Source organism: Mesoplodon mirus, assembly GCF_964341445.2.
Source record: "Mesoplodon mirus genome assembly, chromosome: 3".
Taxonomy (NCBI): domain Eukaryota; kingdom Metazoa; phylum Chordata; class Mammalia; order Artiodactyla; family Ziphiidae; genus Mesoplodon; species Mesoplodon mirus.
The window spans coordinates 17,769,575-17,790,281 of NC_138978.1; the positions used below are offsets into that span (position 1 = coordinate 17,769,575).

The 20,707-nt window shown below is 40.4% G+C and overlaps 1 protein-coding gene across 5 annotated transcripts in view; it reads right to left on the reverse strand.

Annotated features, from left to right (window-relative positions):
- The window catches only part of UBR4 (ubiquitin protein ligase E3 component n-recognin 4), a 129,802-nt gene that overhangs the window by 93,313 nt on the left and 15,782 nt on the right, over window positions 1-20,707 (reverse strand). For all 5 annotated transcript variants that reach the window (XM_082612626.1, XM_082612624.1, XM_082612627.1 and 2 more), the window contains exons 12-27: window positions 17,992-18,091; window positions 17,719-17,856; window positions 17,135-17,252; window positions 16,072-16,259; window positions 14,999-15,158; window positions 14,795-14,880; window positions 8,800-8,969; window positions 7,233-7,515; window positions 6,250-6,385; window positions 5,216-5,295; window positions 4,587-4,715; window positions 3,614-3,796; window positions 3,354-3,476; window positions 3,027-3,256; window positions 1,570-1,691; window positions 472-569 (exon numbers count right to left, since the gene is read on the reverse strand). In XM_082612626.1, the coding sequence (XP_082468752.1) occupies window positions 472-569; window positions 1,570-1,691; window positions 3,027-3,256; window positions 3,354-3,476; window positions 3,614-3,796; window positions 4,587-4,715; window positions 5,216-5,295; window positions 6,250-6,385; window positions 7,233-7,515; window positions 8,800-8,969; window positions 14,795-14,880; window positions 14,999-15,158; window positions 16,072-16,259; window positions 17,135-17,252; window positions 17,719-17,856; window positions 17,992-18,091 (2,344 nt within the window). The remainder of the gene's footprint in view (window positions 1-471; window positions 570-1,569; window positions 1,692-3,026; window positions 3,257-3,353; window positions 3,477-3,613; window positions 3,797-4,586; window positions 4,716-5,215; window positions 5,296-6,249; window positions 6,386-7,232; window positions 7,516-8,799; window positions 8,970-14,794; window positions 14,881-14,998; window positions 15,159-16,071; window positions 16,260-17,134; window positions 17,253-17,718; window positions 17,857-17,991; window positions 18,092-20,707) is intronic.

The window sequence follows — 20,707 nt, forward strand, 5'->3', positions numbered from 1 at the left end:
TGAAGAAACTGAGGCTCCTAGTAGTTGACCCTTAAGTACCACAGGGGTTAGGGGTGCTGACTGTCTGTGCTGTCAAAAATCCATGCACAGCTTTACGGTCAGCCCCCCGTATGTGCAGTTCCACATCCACAGATTCAACCAACCACAGATCATTCAGTACTGCAGTCCAGATTTAGTGAAAAAAATCATGTGTAAGTGGACCCATGCTGTTCAACCCTGTATTGTTCAAGGGTCCACTGTAATAAAGCAGTTATTCTATAAACCAGTAACAGACTTCTTATTCTTAGCAAAATGATCATATGAGTACCATTTGAGTAATTCAAGGCCTTGAGTATTGATTCAGCCATAGCAAGTACTACTGCAGCATATTAAAATCTCTTGGTAGCTAGTTTAAGCCTAAAGAGTAAGAAGAGAACACAGAAACAGAACAGTGCTCCTAATTTCTACTCCTGAGAACAGACAGACGCTCACCCAGGATCCAATGTTTGGAAACTCATTGGTGTTGATGTTGTTCCAGGATTCACAAACAGCCTGCACCGAAGGTGGTAAATTCTGAACCAGCGTTGGACCTGGAGGAGACAGAAAGGACAAGGAATCATCGTGAGAGAAAGAGAGAAAGAACGACACACAGCATTTTAAAAGCCAAGCCCAAATGCAGAGAGAAACACACCACAGCCCAGGCTGTCAAAATAATTACTAAGACAGCTTAGATGGATATTTATTTCAGTAGCAGCACTATGTCCAAGAACTTGCTAATTGCTTAACAGCTAACAATCTCAATTGTAAGGTTTTCATTTCCCACCGTATTCACTTTCTAATCTTGCAAGTAAAGAAGACAACTGAATAAAAGATGCAAAGTGAGAGCAAGTCACTACAAGTCACTATTAAACATCTAGACTTTCTATGAATAGGTATCACTCTGATCTCTTTTCTACTTAACACAAATCTTGAGGGCAGGGATCATTAATGCACATTAAGAACAGTATTCAAAGAGGTAATGGAATTAAATTTCTAAAAGTAAGAATATCTGAACATTAAAAGGGTCCTTGAAGCTTGAAATTCAGGAATACACAAATGCCTGTAAATTTTAAAGGGTAACTATCGCACTTAACTCCAATCCTGCTCAAGTCCTTTTGATTCCCCATCCTAAATTTCGATTAGATCATTCCTAACACAAGGAGGAAGTTCTCCCAAGCACTAAGCAGTAGCTTGCTAGTCTTCCTGATCTCTATAAATGAAAAGAACAAAGGTCTTTGCCAACAGCGAAACAGCCTAATGCCTTGGAACCAACTTATCTTGGTTTGGATCCCAGCTCTGCCACTTGCAAGATGTAGGACTTGGGCAAATAACGTCTCTAAGCCTCAACTTCCTAATGAGTAATGGGGGATAATGACAAAGCTTACCTAGTAAGGTTCCTGTGAAGACCAAAACAGATAAACCTATGTCAGTGCTTGACACTCGGAACGATTCCAGGAAGTGATAAATGCAGCAGGCGGGTAGGAAGGGAGAGAAATCGCACCAGTACTCATACCAGTGTTCACAGTCTTATCCAAAAGCACATTCACTTACCCAGGGTGTTCGCCCTGCACCTACTAGAGCCAACAGCCAAAACCGCAGCAAAGCCGTGCAGTTTCTCCTGGGAAGGTTTTTCAGTGGATCCCTCTTCATTAAAGTTCTGCAGCAAATAGGCTCTGGAGAAAAAAACAGGCGGTTAGGTCAAAGCTGAAGGAATCTAGTGCCATTTGGGTTAGGAACAACTAACCCTAGACAAATCCAAAAACCTTTATCTCAGTTGGGTCTCCTAAGAATTACAATGGGTAATTGTTTCCCAAAGAATATGCCATCCTCTGAAACGCTGACAAAACTCAATTCCAGGACATATCTACCACACTCTTCCTGGCCTCAGAAGACTGGCAATGTATATACTAAAGGCTCTGAGAAGTTTTTTTTTTTTTTTTCCTTTTTTAAAAAAAGCACTTCCTAAACTAATTTGCCCAGGAACATGTATTAACAGCTCAGTTTAGAAAGTCTTAGCCTGATGGGCCAGATTAGAGCCTAGACACTCTCAAAGGGCAGTGACTCAGTCAGCTTTGCTACCACTGTACCCCCAACACCTAGAAAAGTACTTCACACGTAGCAAACGCTCACACTTGTCGTTCATAAGTTTATTGCTCATATTCGTTCAAAAATTTTGCCTCAAGCAATAGTCCTCTGTCTACTGCAAAGCATTCACACTAAGACATTAGTTAAGTTTTACAACGATCTAAGTCCCGTTCACCATCAACGCCCCATAAAATAGGAACTGAACAGTGAAATCCTACAGGGACCAGATAAGGTAAATGAGCTTAAAGGGTCCCAGTGAGAATGGCTAACGAGAAGCAGCCAGTCCTTAGCTGCAGTTTGTTACTGTCATGTGGGAAGACAGGCCCAGTTTTGCCAGTTCTTCTAAAGGAAGAAAAGCCAGAAATCTTGACTTGTGAATAAATTCCCAATTTTTATAAATGAATTCTAAAATATTTAAACATCATGCAGAATAAACAAAGCAAGTCTACAGGGTGTGTAATTTGCAATCTTTATTATAGAAAGGGCTGGGTTTCAAAATACTCTCTAGGGGACTTCCCTGGTGGCGCAGTAGTTAAGACTCTGTGCTCCCAATGCAGGGGGCCCGGGTTCGATCCTGGTCAGGGAACTAGACCCCACATGCATGATGCAACTAAGAGTTCGCATGCCACAACTAAGGAGCCCGCCTGCCACAACTAAGACCCAGTGCAACCAAATAAATAAATAAATATTTTTTAAAAATACTCTCTAACTCATTAAGAAAAATTTTTCTCTACCTACATACCATGAAATTTAAAGAGCTTCATCTTAGTAAATAACAGAAATGACAGTGTTTGGAAAAATTACATTATCTTTCTTTGTACCCTACAAGAAAAATGCTAGAAAGTATTTAAAGATGAAAGTAAACCACCCAAGCATCTACATTCCCCCATCTCCGACATCTCTGGGCAGGCAGCCCATCACACCTAGTGAATGACGCGTAGGTGTCAATGAGTTGCAGTGTGGCTGGAAGCAGGTTCTTGGTGATCTCAGATGACTTATGAGGATCGGTCTCGGCAGCCATCTTAGAAAAATGTTCATCCAGAGAGACCTGGACCTTCGAGATAGCAGCGTCGAGGGTGTAGATGGACTGCAGACTGGGAACTTCATGGAGCTGCAAGATGGTGGTACAGTCGATGCTACAGAAGGATGAGATCTTTAAAAATACACAAGATATTAATTAGTTGTAGCAAAAAAAAAAAAAACTGTGACATAAGCCAAGTTCTATCATTATGGACCTCAAACTTCCATACCTGTCGAGCAAAGTATTCCTCTACAATTTCAACGTCATATTTCACTGAGCTGCACTTGCTGGATGCCAGTTCTAGGAGAGAACCAGCATGTTCAGCCTTCATTCCCTGTTTGATAAGGTGGTCCTATGTACAGCAAGAAAAAAGTGTTCAGGAGATCAATACAGACAGTGTCTAAGGCTTTCATTAGCCTTAAATTTAAAAGTTCCTAGAAGTAGAGTATGTTGGCTTTGAATACTCCATAGCAGCAAGCCTTGTGGTACCTTTATCCAGTTGACATAGGAGCTGATCCGGAGGCGGGAAGACCACCGCAGAGTGTGTAGGATGTCACATTCACTCATCTCTGGCGAGTTCATGGCCAGCTGGTTCATGTAAGTCTTTGATGGTGGCAAAATCCCTAGAATCCTCCACAGTATCAAGAAGTAATATTGAAGGGCACAGGCCTCCTGGAAGAAGCAAAAAGAGCAATCACAGAGGTAGAAGCTTCTGGTATTGCCTCAACAGCTCCCTAACAGTAAGAATTGTTCCAAATTCAATTTTCAAAGCAGAACCGAGATTTGGCTCTCAAGTCTGCTCACCAGGTCTTTCTAGAGAATACACCCAAAGCAGAAAATGGTAAAACGCACATTTTATATCTATATAAAACTTGTTCCATATTCTGCACATTTTATATCTATATAAAACTTGTTCCATATTCTGCACATTTCACATTTTATATCTATATAAAACTTGTTCCATATTCTGCACATTTCACAGGCCAAGAAAGCAATTCTGAGACAACTTTGGCTCCCCAGTAATTCACCAAGTTACTGAAAGAGAGCAAGACATTCTCCTCAGCACGCCCGCAATCAGCTGGCCCTTTGCCTTAATTGCTCTTATGAGCTCTACAGGCACGAGACACATTCACAGGACCACAGGAAAAGCTCAAGTGTGAGGCTTTCAATATCATACAACAACCAGCATTCACAGGAGATACAGAACTTAGGTGACGCTTACTCTCAAAGTCACATTCTTCTAAGTGTTAGCAAAAAAATGCAAAAATTAGACATAAAAAATTATCTCTAAGGTGAACATAACCCCCAAACTAGACAGAAATAATGAAGTATCTAGTCAGTTTTGCAAACGGATATCCAATAAACTGACTAGATGCCAGAAGGAAATTTCTGGTAGACTGCTACCCAATCATCAAACATATCCCAAACTCTTCTTAATTAGCCCAGGTTTCCACGGTCTTACCAGGGCTGTTACATTCTTGTTCTCCTTTCTCCTGACTGTATCAAGCTGGGATCCAGCCGCCAGTAAGGATGTCAGTGCAATGTAGAGCTCATCGTACTTGACAAGCTTGGAGTAAAGAACACCACATGCCTAATATCAAGAAAGAAAGACAATCGTTTTTTCTTATTTTTTGAAACATCTTTTTCCTACTACCCAGACACTACCACTTAAACTCAGGATTGACAAAATAGCTCACTCCAAATATAGTTATTAATTTCTCATTGCAGCATGATTCCCACTTAGGGACCAACTCAGTTTATGGATTATTGTGAGCACACAAGTGCAGGCTTTAGAATGAGGCAACTATTTTGTCCATTAAAATAGCTGCATGTGAAAATGCTAACAGAGATAGTCTTCAGGAATAATGTATCAGAGGTGTCAACCGCCAGGAAGGATGTCCCCTACCGCCAAACTGGAGCCCAGTGAATAAATCTCCAAACAACACTTTCCTTTTAGAATAAACTCAAATCCTAATACAGACCAAATTCCCTCATTACAAAAAGTTAAGTCACTCCCTCTCCCCTGATAGACTGATTTTGGTGGAGACCACCTAACCAACATGTAAAATGGGATTTTTAAATTCCTGGTACCACAGAATCAAGTCGGTTCAAATCATCCTCTGAGGCTTCTGGGGACAGGACACAGTAGAATCTGGGTTGTGGGACAGCATCTGAAAAACAATGTGCTTACTGAAAGAATGGTTTCATTCTCAAGTCTAACAAACATGAAACATAAAAACTAAGAAAACACTTTGGACCAGGGTTTCCCAACCTTGGCACTACACATTGACATTCTGGGCCAGATCATTCTCTGCTGTGGGAAACTGTCCTATGTTTAGCACTATCCTGACTTCTATCCACTGATTGCCAGTAGCACCCTCCCAGTTGTGACAACCAAATATGTCTCCAGACATGGCCCCAGGGCCCATTTGGGGATGGGGAGGACAATCATCCCCAGTTGAAAACTTCTGCTCTGGGAGTTAACTTCTGCTCTATAATCACCAAGTTAATCAACAAACTTGATGATTGTATCAAACTTGTATCATTAGACTGACTGCCTTAAACTTAAATGCTGTTTCCCCAATATCAAAGGGACTAACTACTAAGAGATCCCAATGATAATAAATTCATACTAGAGCTTGATGAACATTTCCACCAAATACACTTTACATCTAACAATCCTCAGATGAAAGCAAACACATGCTAAAATGAACACAAGAGGCACCTTCTGAAAAGTATGGACCACTGCTATGTGAGAAACACTGGAGAGAATGTCACAGCTCCCACTGTCTGAAGATCCTGACCCAAAGAAATTAGCCTGCGGGTTAGAACCATGTCCCTAAGGGAAAATTAATTCAATCACCCAGTGTGGCAGGAATACATATACTGCACTCTGTGGCCAGAGGATTCCTAATTCTCATGTCTCAATGTTTTTTGCTTTTAGATAGATGCAGGATATGCAAGAGTCTGTTTCCACAAGAGTTTTGAATCTCTAGGTATCTGCCACCCACAGGAAGGAGACTAAACCGATGACCAAAGATCCTCAAGGATGCCCCAAGCTCCAAATTCAACCCTTCCAGTGAAAATCAGCAAGTCGGTTTTTTATTGACAATCTTCTTTCTGACCTGATGAAAAATGCTTAGACCAGTTTTCTTCTACTTCTTTGAACCCATGATAGAGAGGGGTGGTTGCCCGGCGGCTGTTGCTGTCCTGGGATCCATTCACCCACCCAAAAGGCGGACTAAGCAGGTTATGTTGCACCTTTTAAAACACAAATACTCAAATTAAGAAAGATACACAGTCATCATTCTGCTTCTCACTCCAGGCTTGCCATTAGATTGGTACAGCAAAGTTTGGGAAACTTATAAACCAAAACAAAATTTTAGATTTTACTGTGACTTCTTTTGGGAAACATCTTTTTGCTGGAGTATAAAGGGAATAGTGCTCAATGAAACATTTGAAGAAACGCTGAATTCTTTTTTTTTTTTAATTTTCTAGCAGCCATAATTTTTTTTTGGGGGTGTATTAGTTTCTGCGTTTTAACAAAGTGAATCAGTTATACATGTACATCTGTTCCCATATCCCTCCCCTCTTGCGTATCCCTCCCTCCCACCCTCCCTATCCCACCCCTCCAGTCGGTCACAAAGCACCAAGCTGATCTCCCTGTGCTATGTGAAACGCTGAATTCTTAAGTGGCCCTTCCATCCTCATTTTGGATCCCTGCAACAAAGGAATTTACTAATCCATAAAATTTACTGCTCGACCATCATTCAACCACTAGTAAATACTGAGGCCCGACACACACGGCACTGTGCTCGACACAGGTAAAGAGGAGTAGTTCAAAGAAGGACACCTGTGAACAGAGCCTATGAGCCAATTTTAACAAATGCATCAAATCAAATAATCTACATTTATCACTTCTGGCTAAACATAAACTGTGGGTGCAAAGACATAAGTCCCAGGGGTCACCTAAGGCTAATCAAACACACCGCAATGAACACCTAAACCCTAAAGTGAGCAGGTCATTTTGGTTTGGAGCATGGTAACTTGAGAATAATTATGCTCTCAGTAACAGCTGTAAAGCAAAAAAGAACGTGTTCATCTGTACCTGCTCAAACAGATACACAGGGGCTTTGGAGTACTGATGAAGCAGATAATCAAAGATCAAAAGCAGGCGAGCCAGGATGAGAGGCACAGAGCGCGTCTGGGCATCCATGTTGGCACTCAACTCCTGGATGATCTGCACAAAAAGGGTCAATATGTCCCGCCGGCCTTTCTCAGAGAAGTTGTGGAAAATGAGGAGGAGCAGCTGCAGGTGTTCTACGTTCAAATCTTCCGTCTCACCGGGCACCACCCCTTGCAGGGCATTCTGCTTCACTGTTGACAAAAACCTACCACAGAGGAAAGGAGACATGTCTGGTGAGGAAAAGTCAGAACATCCCCCAAGAGTGACAATGTCCAATGCCGGAAGAGTCCAACTTCTTAAATTAAGGTAACGAATTAAGGAAGACAAGAAGCTACATGTAATGAGAAGATAAAAACTAAATCTTGGCAACAAAAAAGCCAGATTTGGCCACAAACACATTTTCAAGACCCTTCGGCAACATTAACCACGGCCACAGTGGTGGTAACCCCCACGCTGCCATTCCTGACAATTCTGAAAAGAATTACAAGTTCTCCAAAAAGCAGCTTTTTTTTTTTTTTAATTAATAAATCCGGGCAAATAGAAGCAATTCAGTTACTTTTTCCCTATGATTTGATTCTATAGTTTAATTCTCGTTTTGAGAATTTATACTACAGGTTAAAAATCACTGCATGATAACAGTCAAAATTAACTCTATGCACTTAAAAAGCAATAAAAAAAATTGTACTATTCAGAGAATTTGTGAGAAAAGCTTTTATGCAAAAAAGGAATGAATGTAGCCAACTATTTCCACTGCCTTTGGCTATTAGGAAAGAGATTTGTATTTTAATAAGGGTTTTGCTCCCCACCTCCCCCTGGCCCCCACCTTCCGGCCTTTTTGCAAGATTCCACCAGGAAAAATATAGTGCATATCTGGCATTCAAGGGGGTTTATAATTTCTCAAATCCAGCATTAGAGCTATTTGATCATACAATGATGAAGAGGAAAACAAAGCCGTTTAGGAAAACAAACTGCTTTGAAGACTCCCAACCATGTAAACAAAAATGGCAAATATAGGTCCATCTAAAGAGGATTTAGATGATTAATGTGAGCTTCCCCCAAGTAAAAAAATTCTTTAAAAGTTGTCCAAAAAAGACTGCAAGTCACCCTAAGTGGTTTCATGTTGAAAGCAAAATAACCATTGAAAGCGAAATAACCAAAGACAGAGCTGGCTTCCCTGTTCCCTCTCTTTCAAAAAAAAACCAGGTCAGAATAAAATTGGTTACGTTCAGGATTCAGGTTCTATCTCATAATTGCAACCAAATCCCCCATGTGCTAAAGGAAGATTCTATTTCCAGACTGTAGTTTATATACTTCTGTTGTTTAAACAGCACAACTCCTCTCAAATCCCATCGGAAACACACTCCTCCACCCTTGCCACTTTAAATTTATCATCAGAGTACCACCCCAGAGTCACAGATGAACTACAAATAAGTCAAACAAATTTTAAAAAGCAGCCTTCTCCGTGGAGCTTCTAGTTAAGTTACCTTACCTGTCCCAAACTTTAAGGCATTCAGGGACATCCGGGTCACCTTGAGCGCCGGCTTTATGTTGCCAGATGAGCAGGAGGCGTGAAAGCACAGACAGGCTTTGAGGATGAATGTATAAGGGCCAAGGGCCCTCAGAAAAAGGAGCCACTCCCAGCTGCTGCAACAGTGTATTCTAACATGAAAGACATACAAGAGACCATTAGGGAAAAAGGCAGGGGATGAAGTCAACAGGTTCCTAATGCTCTCTAACGTTACTTTTTAACACTGAAAGGAATACTTTAAAGAAAGAAAGACACAGAAATTCAAATTCAGAAGCAGTTTGCAAAAGGTCATTCACACATGAGAAAAATATAAAGGAAAAATTATACTGATTGAACCCCATTAACAACTATAGTTAATTAGTGTCAGAAATGGGGTCCCCAAAAAGGAGACGTGCATGGAGACAGCAGAATCATGATAAGTTTCCAATGGATACTGTGCCTTTGAAAGAAAACTTCTTCAACAACTGTAATAGCTAACATTTTTCTTTCATAATCAGTTACATGCCACAAACAACAATCCAAAGGGGGATTTCCAACAACTTGTAAGTCCAACAACTTCTAGTAATAGTATTAGCAGAGAAATTTTGCCTCTAAGATGTCAAGGCATCTAGAATTAATCAGGGTTGTCTTTGCCTCCAGTTGTGGCATGTCTTTCAAATGAGCTTTACTTTCAGCTTAGTTACCTAAGCTGCAACTTATCTCCTCAAATACACACACAAGCTGAGCAGGATGCCAATGGAAAACCAGACAAAAGCCTGCTTTCTCACTTGGCTTCAGAAAACACAAATCACGGTTACCTCAGGATACAGGACAAATTTCGAAGTCTGCCAAATTAAATTATATTCTTATAAAACATCCCAGAGAGGGACTTCCCTGGTGGTGCAGTGGTTAAGAATCCGCCTGCCAATGCAGGGGACACGGGTTTGAGCCCTGGTCCAGGAAGATCCCACATACCGCGGAGCAACTAAGCCCATGCGCCACAACTACTGAGCCTGCGCTCTAGAGCCTGCGAGCCCCAACTACTGAAGCCCACGTGACTAGAGCCCGTGCTCTGCAACAAGAGAAGGCACCGCAATGAGAAGCCCACGCACCGCAACAAAGAGTAGCCCCCGCTCACCACAACCAGAGAAAGCCCGCACACAGCAAGGAAGACCCAATGCAGACAAAAATTTAAAAATAAATAAATATATATTTTTAAAAAATCCTAGAGGACCCTATTCCTCGAAGACATTCAAAAAGTCACAGATATCATGAGTAGTTCCCAGGTACTGGGGGGTTCCCATAGGCTAACTGCTGTACAGAGACCATCACACTAAATGCTCAGAGCTACAGCGTCAGGTGGGGTGTGCTCCACTTCACTGATACGGGAAACAGAGCTCAGAGTGGCTGAAGAACATGACCAAAGCCACAAGATTACCAAGTGACGAAGCAAGGTTTATCTCTAAAACCTATATTCTTCATCACTATGCTCAACACAGCCATAATGACTAACTTCTCAATTCCTGACTCAAGAAAACAATTCAAAAAAATAAAAATAAACATGCCTGAGCTATATCAGAAGTGTTAACTGGAGCATTACTGTAATAATAAAAAAATCAAATCAAGGGACATGCAGCCATAATGGTGGCAACTGTAAAGACCAAGGTAAACATAAAAACATACTCTATACATATTACATTACATATATAATAGTAAAATTTGAAAAAGCAGAAACCAAGGGATATATCAATGTTCTGATAATAACCGTAAAACTATGCTACTATACAGACAGGGACTAGAAGGAAACATGGAAAAATTAAAATCATGAATTTCATGGGAGGATTATGATTAATGTATATTCCTTATAAGTTATTTACACACTTTTTAAAGTGAGTTTTTGTTTCATGTCAGTTATTTGTGTCTTTAGGTCAGTTTATTTAGGCCTCAGAACCTTAAGAAACGAGCTAACATTCCTCAGGAACCTAGTTTTTCCCTACCACTCAAACTCTTATTAGCTCTAAGGAAGAAGAACTGACTTCTGAAGTAGTAAAACTGAGCCACAGCACAGCAAAACCCTGGCCTCACCCATTCCTTGCCACCCTCCGGCTACCTTTCCTCCACTCCTCCTCAATGCTGGCATTCCTGAGGTTTCAGCCTCAGCCTTCATCTCTCTTGCTATCCCCAATCCATCTCATTGTATCTCATCACTTCAACAATTGCCTCTTAATGGATAATCCCCAAAGCTGCATTATCAATCTTAATTTCTTAACTCCTAAATTTCAGACTCACATTTCCAACTATTTTCTAGACATCTTCATCCCACTAGCACCTCAAAATTTCACCGTATTTAAAATATTTTTTTCAATAGTAGTAATGGTGACTATTTATTTAAACTAAAAACACTGATAATATATAAACTGTTTTTCTCATTTGATTGAAAGGGCTATAAAATTCAACATACTGACAAAGGAAACAATATAATCACATAGATGATGCCTCTGCTAACTGCCTTCAGCTTACTCCTTCCTTAAAGGAGAGCCTCACACTCAGGTATACAGTTTTCTTGACCGCACGATGACTCTATGGCTAGCCTACTAAATGGGACTAAAAGTCATGTTGAAGAGCTGACACTGACCTGTTTGTTTTTATAAACAGAGAGAAAATGGCAAATTGTGCCTCATGTACCTGAAGAACCCAAAGGATCATTCTGAGAAAATGTGAACTAAACAAGTGACCCTTGAGAATTTAAGCTGGCACAGCCACTGTAGAAAACAGTATGGAGGTTCCCCGGAAAACTAAAAATAGAATTACCATATGATCCAGCAATCCTACTCCTGGGCATATACCCAGACAAAACTATAATTCAAAAAGATACATGCACCCCTATGTTCATAGCAGCACTATTCACAGTAGCCAAGAGATGGAAACAACCTACATGTCCACCGACAGATGAATGGATAAAGAAGCTGTGCTACACATATACAATGGAATACTACTCAGCCATAAAAATGAATGAAATAATGCCATTTGCAGCAACATGGATGCAACTAGAGATGATCATACTACGTGAAGTAAGTCAGAAAGAGAACGCCAAATACCATATGATATCACTTATATGTGGAATCTAAAATATGACACAAATGAACCTATCTATGAAACAGAAACAGAATCCGGACATAGAGAACAGAGTGGTGGCTGCCAAGGGGGAGGAGGTTGGGGGAGGGATGAAGTGGGAGGCTGGGGTTAGCAGATGTAAGCTTTTATATAGAGAATGGGTAAACATCAAGGTCCTACTCTACAGTACAGAGAACTATATTCAATATCTTACGATAAACCATAATGGAAAAGAATATAAAAAAAGAATGTATATATGTGTATAACTGAATCACTCTGCTGTACAGCAGTAATTAACACAACACTGTAAATCAACTATACTTCAATTAAAAAAAAATTTTTTTTAAGAATCCTGAAAAAATAAATAAATGTGACCCATGAGTAAATACAATCTCTGAGTTGACTTAAACCTAGATGAATGAGCCACTGCGTACTTAGCATCACTCCATCTACCCCCAAACCAACTCTCCTTCCTGACCTCCCTATTTCTATTAAAGACAACAGCATCCTTCTAGTCTCATTTGGGTTTCAAGGGTTTTAAATTTAGGCAATATCTTGAATTCCTTCCTTTCCTTGTCCTTCACCTCATTCAAATAATTTCCCATGATCTCTACAATAGGTCCTTTATCCACACCCTATCTCCCCTCTTTCTCATGATCCCATGCTAACTCAAGTTATCTTTATTTCTTCAGTTCCTATAACAGTACCCGGCACATAGTTAATGAATACTTATGAATGAACCTGGATCACCATAGTAATAGTATTATTAAGTTATTATAATGTTATATGCAATGTTAAATATTAAGTAATAATAGTAACAAAATACATTTTACTGTAAAATACATTTTATTGCACTGTCTGTGTCTTGCAACCTAAGTCAGGCACCTTGGCTAAGGCAGCTTTGCACATTACTCCAAAGAAACAATATCCAAGGTTAGCGGAACTCAACAGCAGATAGATCACACTGACTATCCTTCATAGCAATGAAATGTGGGGGAACAATTTAAAGTTCCATGTTTGGAAATGGACTGAAAAAGGAGATCTGAGGATTTCCTCTGCAGAGTCAGTAGCTATGGGCAGCCAGGTTGCATGTCCACACAAGGTCTATAATTATTTTTAAATGCTAAGAGGGCAATATCATCACAGGAGTCTTAAGAATCCTATTCTCTAGAGAAAAATATTTCTTCCCCATTATTTGGACAAGTTTAGACAAGAAAAGGCCAAATCTATGAACTTTGAAACCTCCCTCCTTGCTCAAATCTGGGCAAGGAGCTGATAATTTTGGCAGGACACCCTGACCCTATAGTCTGAGAAGGTACTGCAGGCAATATACTAACTGAAGCATTTCCTTCTCTTCACCTTAGACAGGTCAACAACTTTTCTACTCTATATATTCCCTTTCCTGCCAAAAAAAAATTTTTTCATGTAACAGTAGGTAAGTATAAATAGGTTTTATAATTATCTTTTTAAACAACAAAAGAAATGTTTAAGAATTTCTCAAATAGCTTGGGATTGTGAGAATCAATTTTAACCTCTTGAAACAGCTTCCTGGATTTTGTCCCTTTGGCGGCAAGTGCAAGCCCTTGAATTGTGTTTTGATTCTGAGAATCCACTGAAATAATCCTAAGAGTAACAAAAAAATTTTCAAAACAATCTTAGGGCAAATTATTGGAGATTTACCAAATTAAATTCTACTGGGGTTGATGGGGGGGAGCGGGAGGGTGAGTGGTCACAGTACCTAGGAATCCGCAGTTTTAACAAATTCCCCAGGAATCCTTATATACACTAAAGATTGAGAACCACTAACTCTGACCATGTTATTATCAGACTATGACATCATCAAATGTTGGGAGAGAATATGAATCCAAGTATCCCTGACGCACTACTGGTGAGAGTAAAACATGGTGCAGCTACTACAGAGAGCAGTTTGGCATTATCTGCTTAAGGTCACATACTCCACAACCTGTCTATTCTACTCCAACCTATATTCCCAAGAGACTCGCTTGTAACAGGGTACATACAGGGGACACGTACAAGAAAGATCATAGCAATAAAACCTGACTGACACAAACCAAATGTCCATCAGCAGGAGCAGAGGGAGATGAATAAATTGGTATAGTCACAAACACGATGGAATATCATATAGCAGTCAAAACAAAAACTACGATATATGCAACAGTACAGATGAATTCTGGCAATAAAGTACTAAACGATATTAAGTGAAAAAAATTACACAGAACATGATGTTATTGCTAAAAACAGTCAAATAATTTTAAATTTTAAAGTATTCCTTAAATGCAAAAACAAATACATATATGAAACTAATGAAATGAGGGATTTAGGATTCCAGATATCCACTACTTCAGTGAGGAAAGCAAGCCACAAGGTTTAGACAACCACAATCAAGATCCTAGACTTTATTTTGGTGGTGGGTTTGCAAGTAAGAGCGTATATGAGAGCATCCATCTCCTGTAATTTGATTGATCCTTTAAGATACGCGTTTTAATTTATATTTCTTAGATTACTAATGATGTTGAACATTTCCTATGTTTGCTGGCCATTCTTTTTTTTTTTTTTTTATAAAATGCTCTGTTGTCTATTTACTTTTCTACTAGGATAGTCATCAGGAGTTGTTTTTGTTGTTTTCCCTTTTCTTTAAGCTTACTAAGTGACTTAGGGATAAAGGACACATTTCTTGAAATGATCCTAATTAAGGCAGAGGGACATACTAGGATAGTCTCTCAACACTCTTTCCAGGGAGGGGATCCCATGATAAACTTTTCCTTAGCAATAGAAACAAGTGCAGCCTACTGAGTACAGATGTAGAGAGTTCTTGGCCTACACAGTTGTAGTGCACACAAACCTGCAGGTTAGGTGACTGAAGGTCAGAAGTTACCAAAGAGTGGTTGAAGTGATAGAGAGCGGCAGCAAACTCTTCATCTGATGCACCTTGAAGACAAATGGGAAAACCAATTATTCAAGCATCTAACTGATGCATCGCACCATGCTGCCAACAGTCAAACACCACTAGGAAAAAATCCACCAGGCACATATCCTGTCTACTGACCCTTGAGTCCATCTTTGTCCACCTCCTTAATGATACTGGCCAGGGTGGCCATATGGTGCTCTGAAAGAGATACACTCAGATAGTTTCGGATAAAATTATTCCGAGAGTTCAGCATGGAAGAGGTGATGAAGTTCAAAATGTTGGAAGCCAGACCTAAGAACTAAAAAGAACACAAAAAAGCTCATTGCAGGTTCATAAGCCTAGAGCTCCTACAAATCCTGAATACAAATAGAAAATAAAATATGCCCATAGGTCTCTTGCAATAAACACAATGAATTAAAAAATCAGATTTTAAATCACCTACAGTGGGACTAAGTTACAATAGTCTTTCCCATGTGATTCTACCAGTTACAGAAAAGGGTATGCCAATTTAATACAACAGACTTCAGGAAATATTTCATGACAGGCTTTCCAAAGAGATTAACTCATGTATTTCATTCTTCTAAGGTCCTGTATTGGTCCAGCTCTAAGATATTATTGATATATTCAATTCTGAAGCCTATATTGTCATTATACATGCTTGGAATTCCCAGTTCTTTACTTCTCTATTAAAATTAAATTTCCATCCACGTCCTTGACTAGACCAAGCTGTATGAAAGCAAAGACTGTATATGACTTGTTTACTGATAGAGCTTCAGAAGAGGGGCTGCTGACACGCAGTACATCATTAATAAATACCGGTTGAACAAATAGTTAGCAGTCACTTACGAGGTACCAGACCTAGGCTAAGGGCTCCTTAATTCTTCACAACACTCTTAGAAGAGGTACAATCACTCCCATACAACAGGAGACAAAACTGAGGCTTGGAGAAATTCAGTTTCCTGCCCAAAGTCATAAAGCCAGTAAGTGGTATCTAACTCCAAAGGCTACGTTACTAACCCTCAGTGAGAGAAACAACACCGAGAGTATAAGAGTTACTTAATCAAATATAACCAATACATTTATGTCCTAAGTAAAAATATCTTTAAACATTAGTTATCCAACCTACAAAATGTTTTTGTTCAAATGATCTGCTTTTCACACCCCTTCTCCCCATTTCTCCCTCCCCCTTAACCTCAGAAATCCACTCTTACCAACTCGGGATCTTTGCGACTAGCCAAAATGTTGCCCTTCTCACCAGAGGCCTGCTTACTGGGGCTTTTAACTCGAGGTGAGCTCTCCAGCGGAGGGGGTGGGGGAGGAGGCGGAGGTGCCACTTTCTCTTTACTGGGGGAGATGGTCTCTTCAAACCACTGCCCCAGAATAGGCTCACTGTCATCATCTAACAGGGAAAGAGAAATGCAACAAAAATAACACGTTTTTTAAAAATTTTTAGTACATCTGCTTTGTAAAAGTGCCTGAGTCAAAAGGAACACAAGGTTTGTAGATCATGGTGGTAGTTACACTGCTGCATAAACTTGTCAAAACTCATCTAAACGTATATGCAAAATCGGAGTATTTTATTGTATGTAAATTATACCTCAATAAAACCAGTATTTTTTTTAAAGGAACCCAGTGGAGGAAGAGAAACCACCTCGTTTTACTTCACCAGCAAGCCAAACATGCTCAGTAGCAGAGTTTTACTTGTCTACCAACTGTAAGTCCCCAGATAAGAATCGTACCTCTGGCAATTCTGTACATTGCTCCCACAAACCTGGTTAGAAAGAATCTGAGATACTTATCTTATTCAATCCCTCTCCAAACCAAGGCAGGAGGGAATGTTAGTGTTGCCCTGTTGTTCACCACAGCAGTCTGGCATTTCTTTCCCTATGCTTCCCCAAGCCACATGTCTATGACGTCAGCCAAACCCAACACCTCACATACAGCCTTCATTTTGAGTTTCACTGGGAAAGCTCAGAGCAGAGTTCCCAAAATGAGTCAGCACAAAAAGAAGTATGAACAACTGAGATGTATTCTGATTGCGGGGGGAAAGGAACAAAAAGCAATCTGGGCTTTGCTGACGGCAGTTTTAATCACTCATCTTCAACAGCTCCGCTTACTCTTGAATAACACGTCGCCTTTAAGTGCACATGCCGTCAAGATCCATGCCGGGTGGGTGAAAGCAAACAGTGGCTAGGAAGCTACAGGAAGCCCCTAGGGACACTTCCTGCTGCACTCTAGCTTATCCCCTGGGAGAGAGCGAAGAGGGGCGTCTACCTTGGCTGCTGTCCTCCTCCGTGCTGCTGAAATCATCCTCATAGTAGGTGTTTGAGTCAGTAGAGGCACTGGCATCACTGCTCATGGAGCCCTTCCTCTGACGCTGCAGGACACATGCCTAGGAAAATAGCGAGGTTTCTGTAATTGATGATCACAAAAATGGAGCCATCCTACCTCGTCCCATTTGCCACGTGAAAAGTTTTCTCCATGTCTTCTTTTCTCTAAGTCCAAGAAGTATTTCTCCTAATAGCTCCCTCCAGGACTCTCATGGCCTTATCCTATAGAAGCACTCCAAAACCAGAGATTTGGACAAGAACTGAAAAAGGAATGTTTCCATAGTGTCCTCCATGTTTTTGCTTCAGCATGCCAATTGTCACAAATCACCAAGTAGCCATATGGACCACAGTGCTGATAATCAATAACTAATTCAAATGTTTGAAACCATTTAAGAGTTTTTCTCATCTTCAAAACCATTACCACAAATTATGGCTTTATAAAGATCATGGCATACAGTCAGTCTCATTCATTTTGAGGAGGTTATATAAGAAGATCTTCCAAATTATCAATGGCATGACCCCACCCACCTTTCTGTAGGAAGTTGAGAGTAATGTCAACAGCAGGTTTGTCAGTGGGACAGAGTCTATCAGCCGTTGAATCCTCTGTATGGAGGTACTCTGGGCCATAATGCTCAGGACAGCAGGGGGACCATCTGCCTCCCAACCCTGAAGGTAACGACATGAAAAGAGAGTTAATGTCAGGACTCGGCAGGAAATAACCACCTGATCTGATGGCTCAAGCGAGCTTAGCCAGAAAGGGAGCCAATGGTCAATATGCTGGTTCTGAGGACAAGCCCTCACCTTGTGCAGAGCCTCCACTTGCAGGTCTTGAAAGAGAGACGTCAACAGCTTGACGGCATGGTTTGCCAATATTACTGAGAGCACCCCAAATCCCTGATGCCTACACAAAGCAAAAAGGAAACACAAACGTTAACAACTCACAACAAGTTACAATCTCGGAAACCACGGATCTTGCCATTTTGAGGTCCTACACCCACTTCAGAATCTATGGACCTTTCCCCAGGGGGAAAAAAAAAATTGCAAAAACATAAAATTTGCATATAATTTCAGAAGCTCACAACCTCCCTGAAGCCCATCTACACACTGCCTAAGGATCCACAGGCTTCAGGTTAAGAACTTCAGGACTAGAAGAAATTCTTCCAAATCCATGAAATTTTGGAATTTAAACTATCGATTCAAAGCTATTGGGTCATGTGGGGCTTCCCTGGTGGCGCGGTGGTTGAGAGTCTGCCTGCTAATGCGGGGGACATGGGTTCGAGCCCTGGTCTGGGAGGATCCCACATGCCGCGGAGCGGCTGGGCCCGTGAGCCACAACTACTGAGCCTGCGCGTCTGGAGCCTGTGCTCCGCAACAAGAGAGGCCGCGACGGTGAGAGGCCCGCGCACCGCAATGAAGAGTGGCCCCCGCTTGCCACAACTAGAGAAAGCCCTCGCACAGAAACGAAGACCCAACACAGCCAAAAATAAATAAATAAACAAATGTGGGGTTAAAAAAAAAAAATTTAAAAAAAAAAAAAAAAGCTATTGGGTCATGTGAAGACACTAATATTTAAATGTTGGTTGAATTTTTTAAAAGTCATTCTTTTGAGAAGAAAAGGTTCAAAATCAGCAACTTTTACAAAATATCTGGACACAAACCAAAGAGAATAAAAACAAAGGTTTACATTAAATCTGAGTAAAACTTTCTCTTTCTGTCCAAACGACCACACGACAAAGGGTTAGTATATCTAATATACAATAAGTTCATGTAAATCAATAAGAAGAAAGGACAAATATCAAAGAGAAAACTGGGGCAAAGGACACAGACTGTGTGAAAATGATCACAATCACACTAGTAACCAACGAAATACAAATAAGAGCAATACAGTAATATCTTTCTCCTCTAAGATTAGCAAACATGAAGATTAATGACTCCCACTGTCAAACAGGACCTGAGGAAGAGGCATTCGCACACACAACAGCTAGGAATGTATATCAGAGCAGTTTAGCAAAACATTTCAAATTTTTAAGTAAGTATACCCTTTGTCCTAACAATTATACTTCTAGAAATTTACCCCAAGGGGATAACTGAACAAGGTCACAAAGATTTATGTTTTAGAAGGTTTATCAAAGCACAGTTTATCAAAACAAGAAATTTGGAGCACACTAAATAAGTGTCCAATAAGTTAATTAGTTAACTATGGTGTATTTATACAGTAGAATACCATCAGTCACTAAAAACACAGAATCTATAATCGTATCTATAATCGTATCGTAGACTGTAAACATGTCTACGATATTTTGTAACAGTGATCCTATTTTCATAAACATGTACGTTTAACATATGAGCACAGAAAAATGTCTGGCAGAACGTTTACCAATTTGGGTGGTAGAATTTCGGGCAATTTTTTTCCTTTCTTATGGTTTGCAACCTACACAATGTATTTGCATTCTTTTAAGTCTCAAGACACTACAGCCATTTTTCAAATGTTTCTGCTACTTCTAAGGATATATCTTTTGGCATTCTCCCATTTCCCTTTACAATACCAAGCATGCAGATGCTCAAAAATCACAAACTACTGTTCTCCCTGGAACATGATTACCTCCCTGTTTTGCTTAGTGTCTACTTCCTACCATCCTAATGTCTATTTCAGATTTCAGCTCAGTAACACTTCCTCAGGGAAGCCTGTCTTGATTTCTCTAACCAGGTCAAAAGCCCCTATTATAATACTCTCTAGATACAATCTGACATGTATTTGCATGAATAACTTCTTGTGTCTTCGGAAGGTGCCTATTTTTTTTTATTCATCACAGCATTCCAGAACACAGAGCCTGGAACAGAGAAAGTAGTGAATAATTTGCTGAATGAGGTCCAGAATGCGACTTCCTCCTTGAACTCCAGACTCACATACACAAGTGCCTACTCAACATCTCACAGAAAGATTTGCCAGTCCTCTCAAAAGCAGCATGGCCCAGATTAAATTCATTTCTTCGACTTCCTGCCATCCAATCTACTCATAAACTGGTGTGCCCTATCTCAGTAAATTACACAACCCAGGTACTCATGCCACAAAATTCTGATGTCGTATTTTTCACACAACATCCAAGCCACCCGCAAATCCTGTCAGCTGCACCTTCAAAACATCCCTATGTGACCTTTTCTCCCTGCCTTTACTACCACCCACTCCGAGTCCTCTCATCGCTTGTGCGGAGTAAGGCTGGAGCCTCCTAACTGTTCTCTCTCCTCCTTGTCTTACGATCCCGCAGTGTATTCTCCATAGAACAGCTGGGTTCTCTGGTCACTAATAATTCAGATCACGCCACTCCCCTCTCACAAACCCTCTAACACCTACAGATTACACTTGGCCCTAGGTGATCTGGCCCTGGCTACCTCTCTGACAGCATTTTCTACCACTATCCTTCCTCGATTTCTCTATTCTAGACATACTGACCTTGCTGAGCCTTAAAAATGCCAGTCATACTTCCACCTCAAAACCTGAACAATTCTACCCCAAATA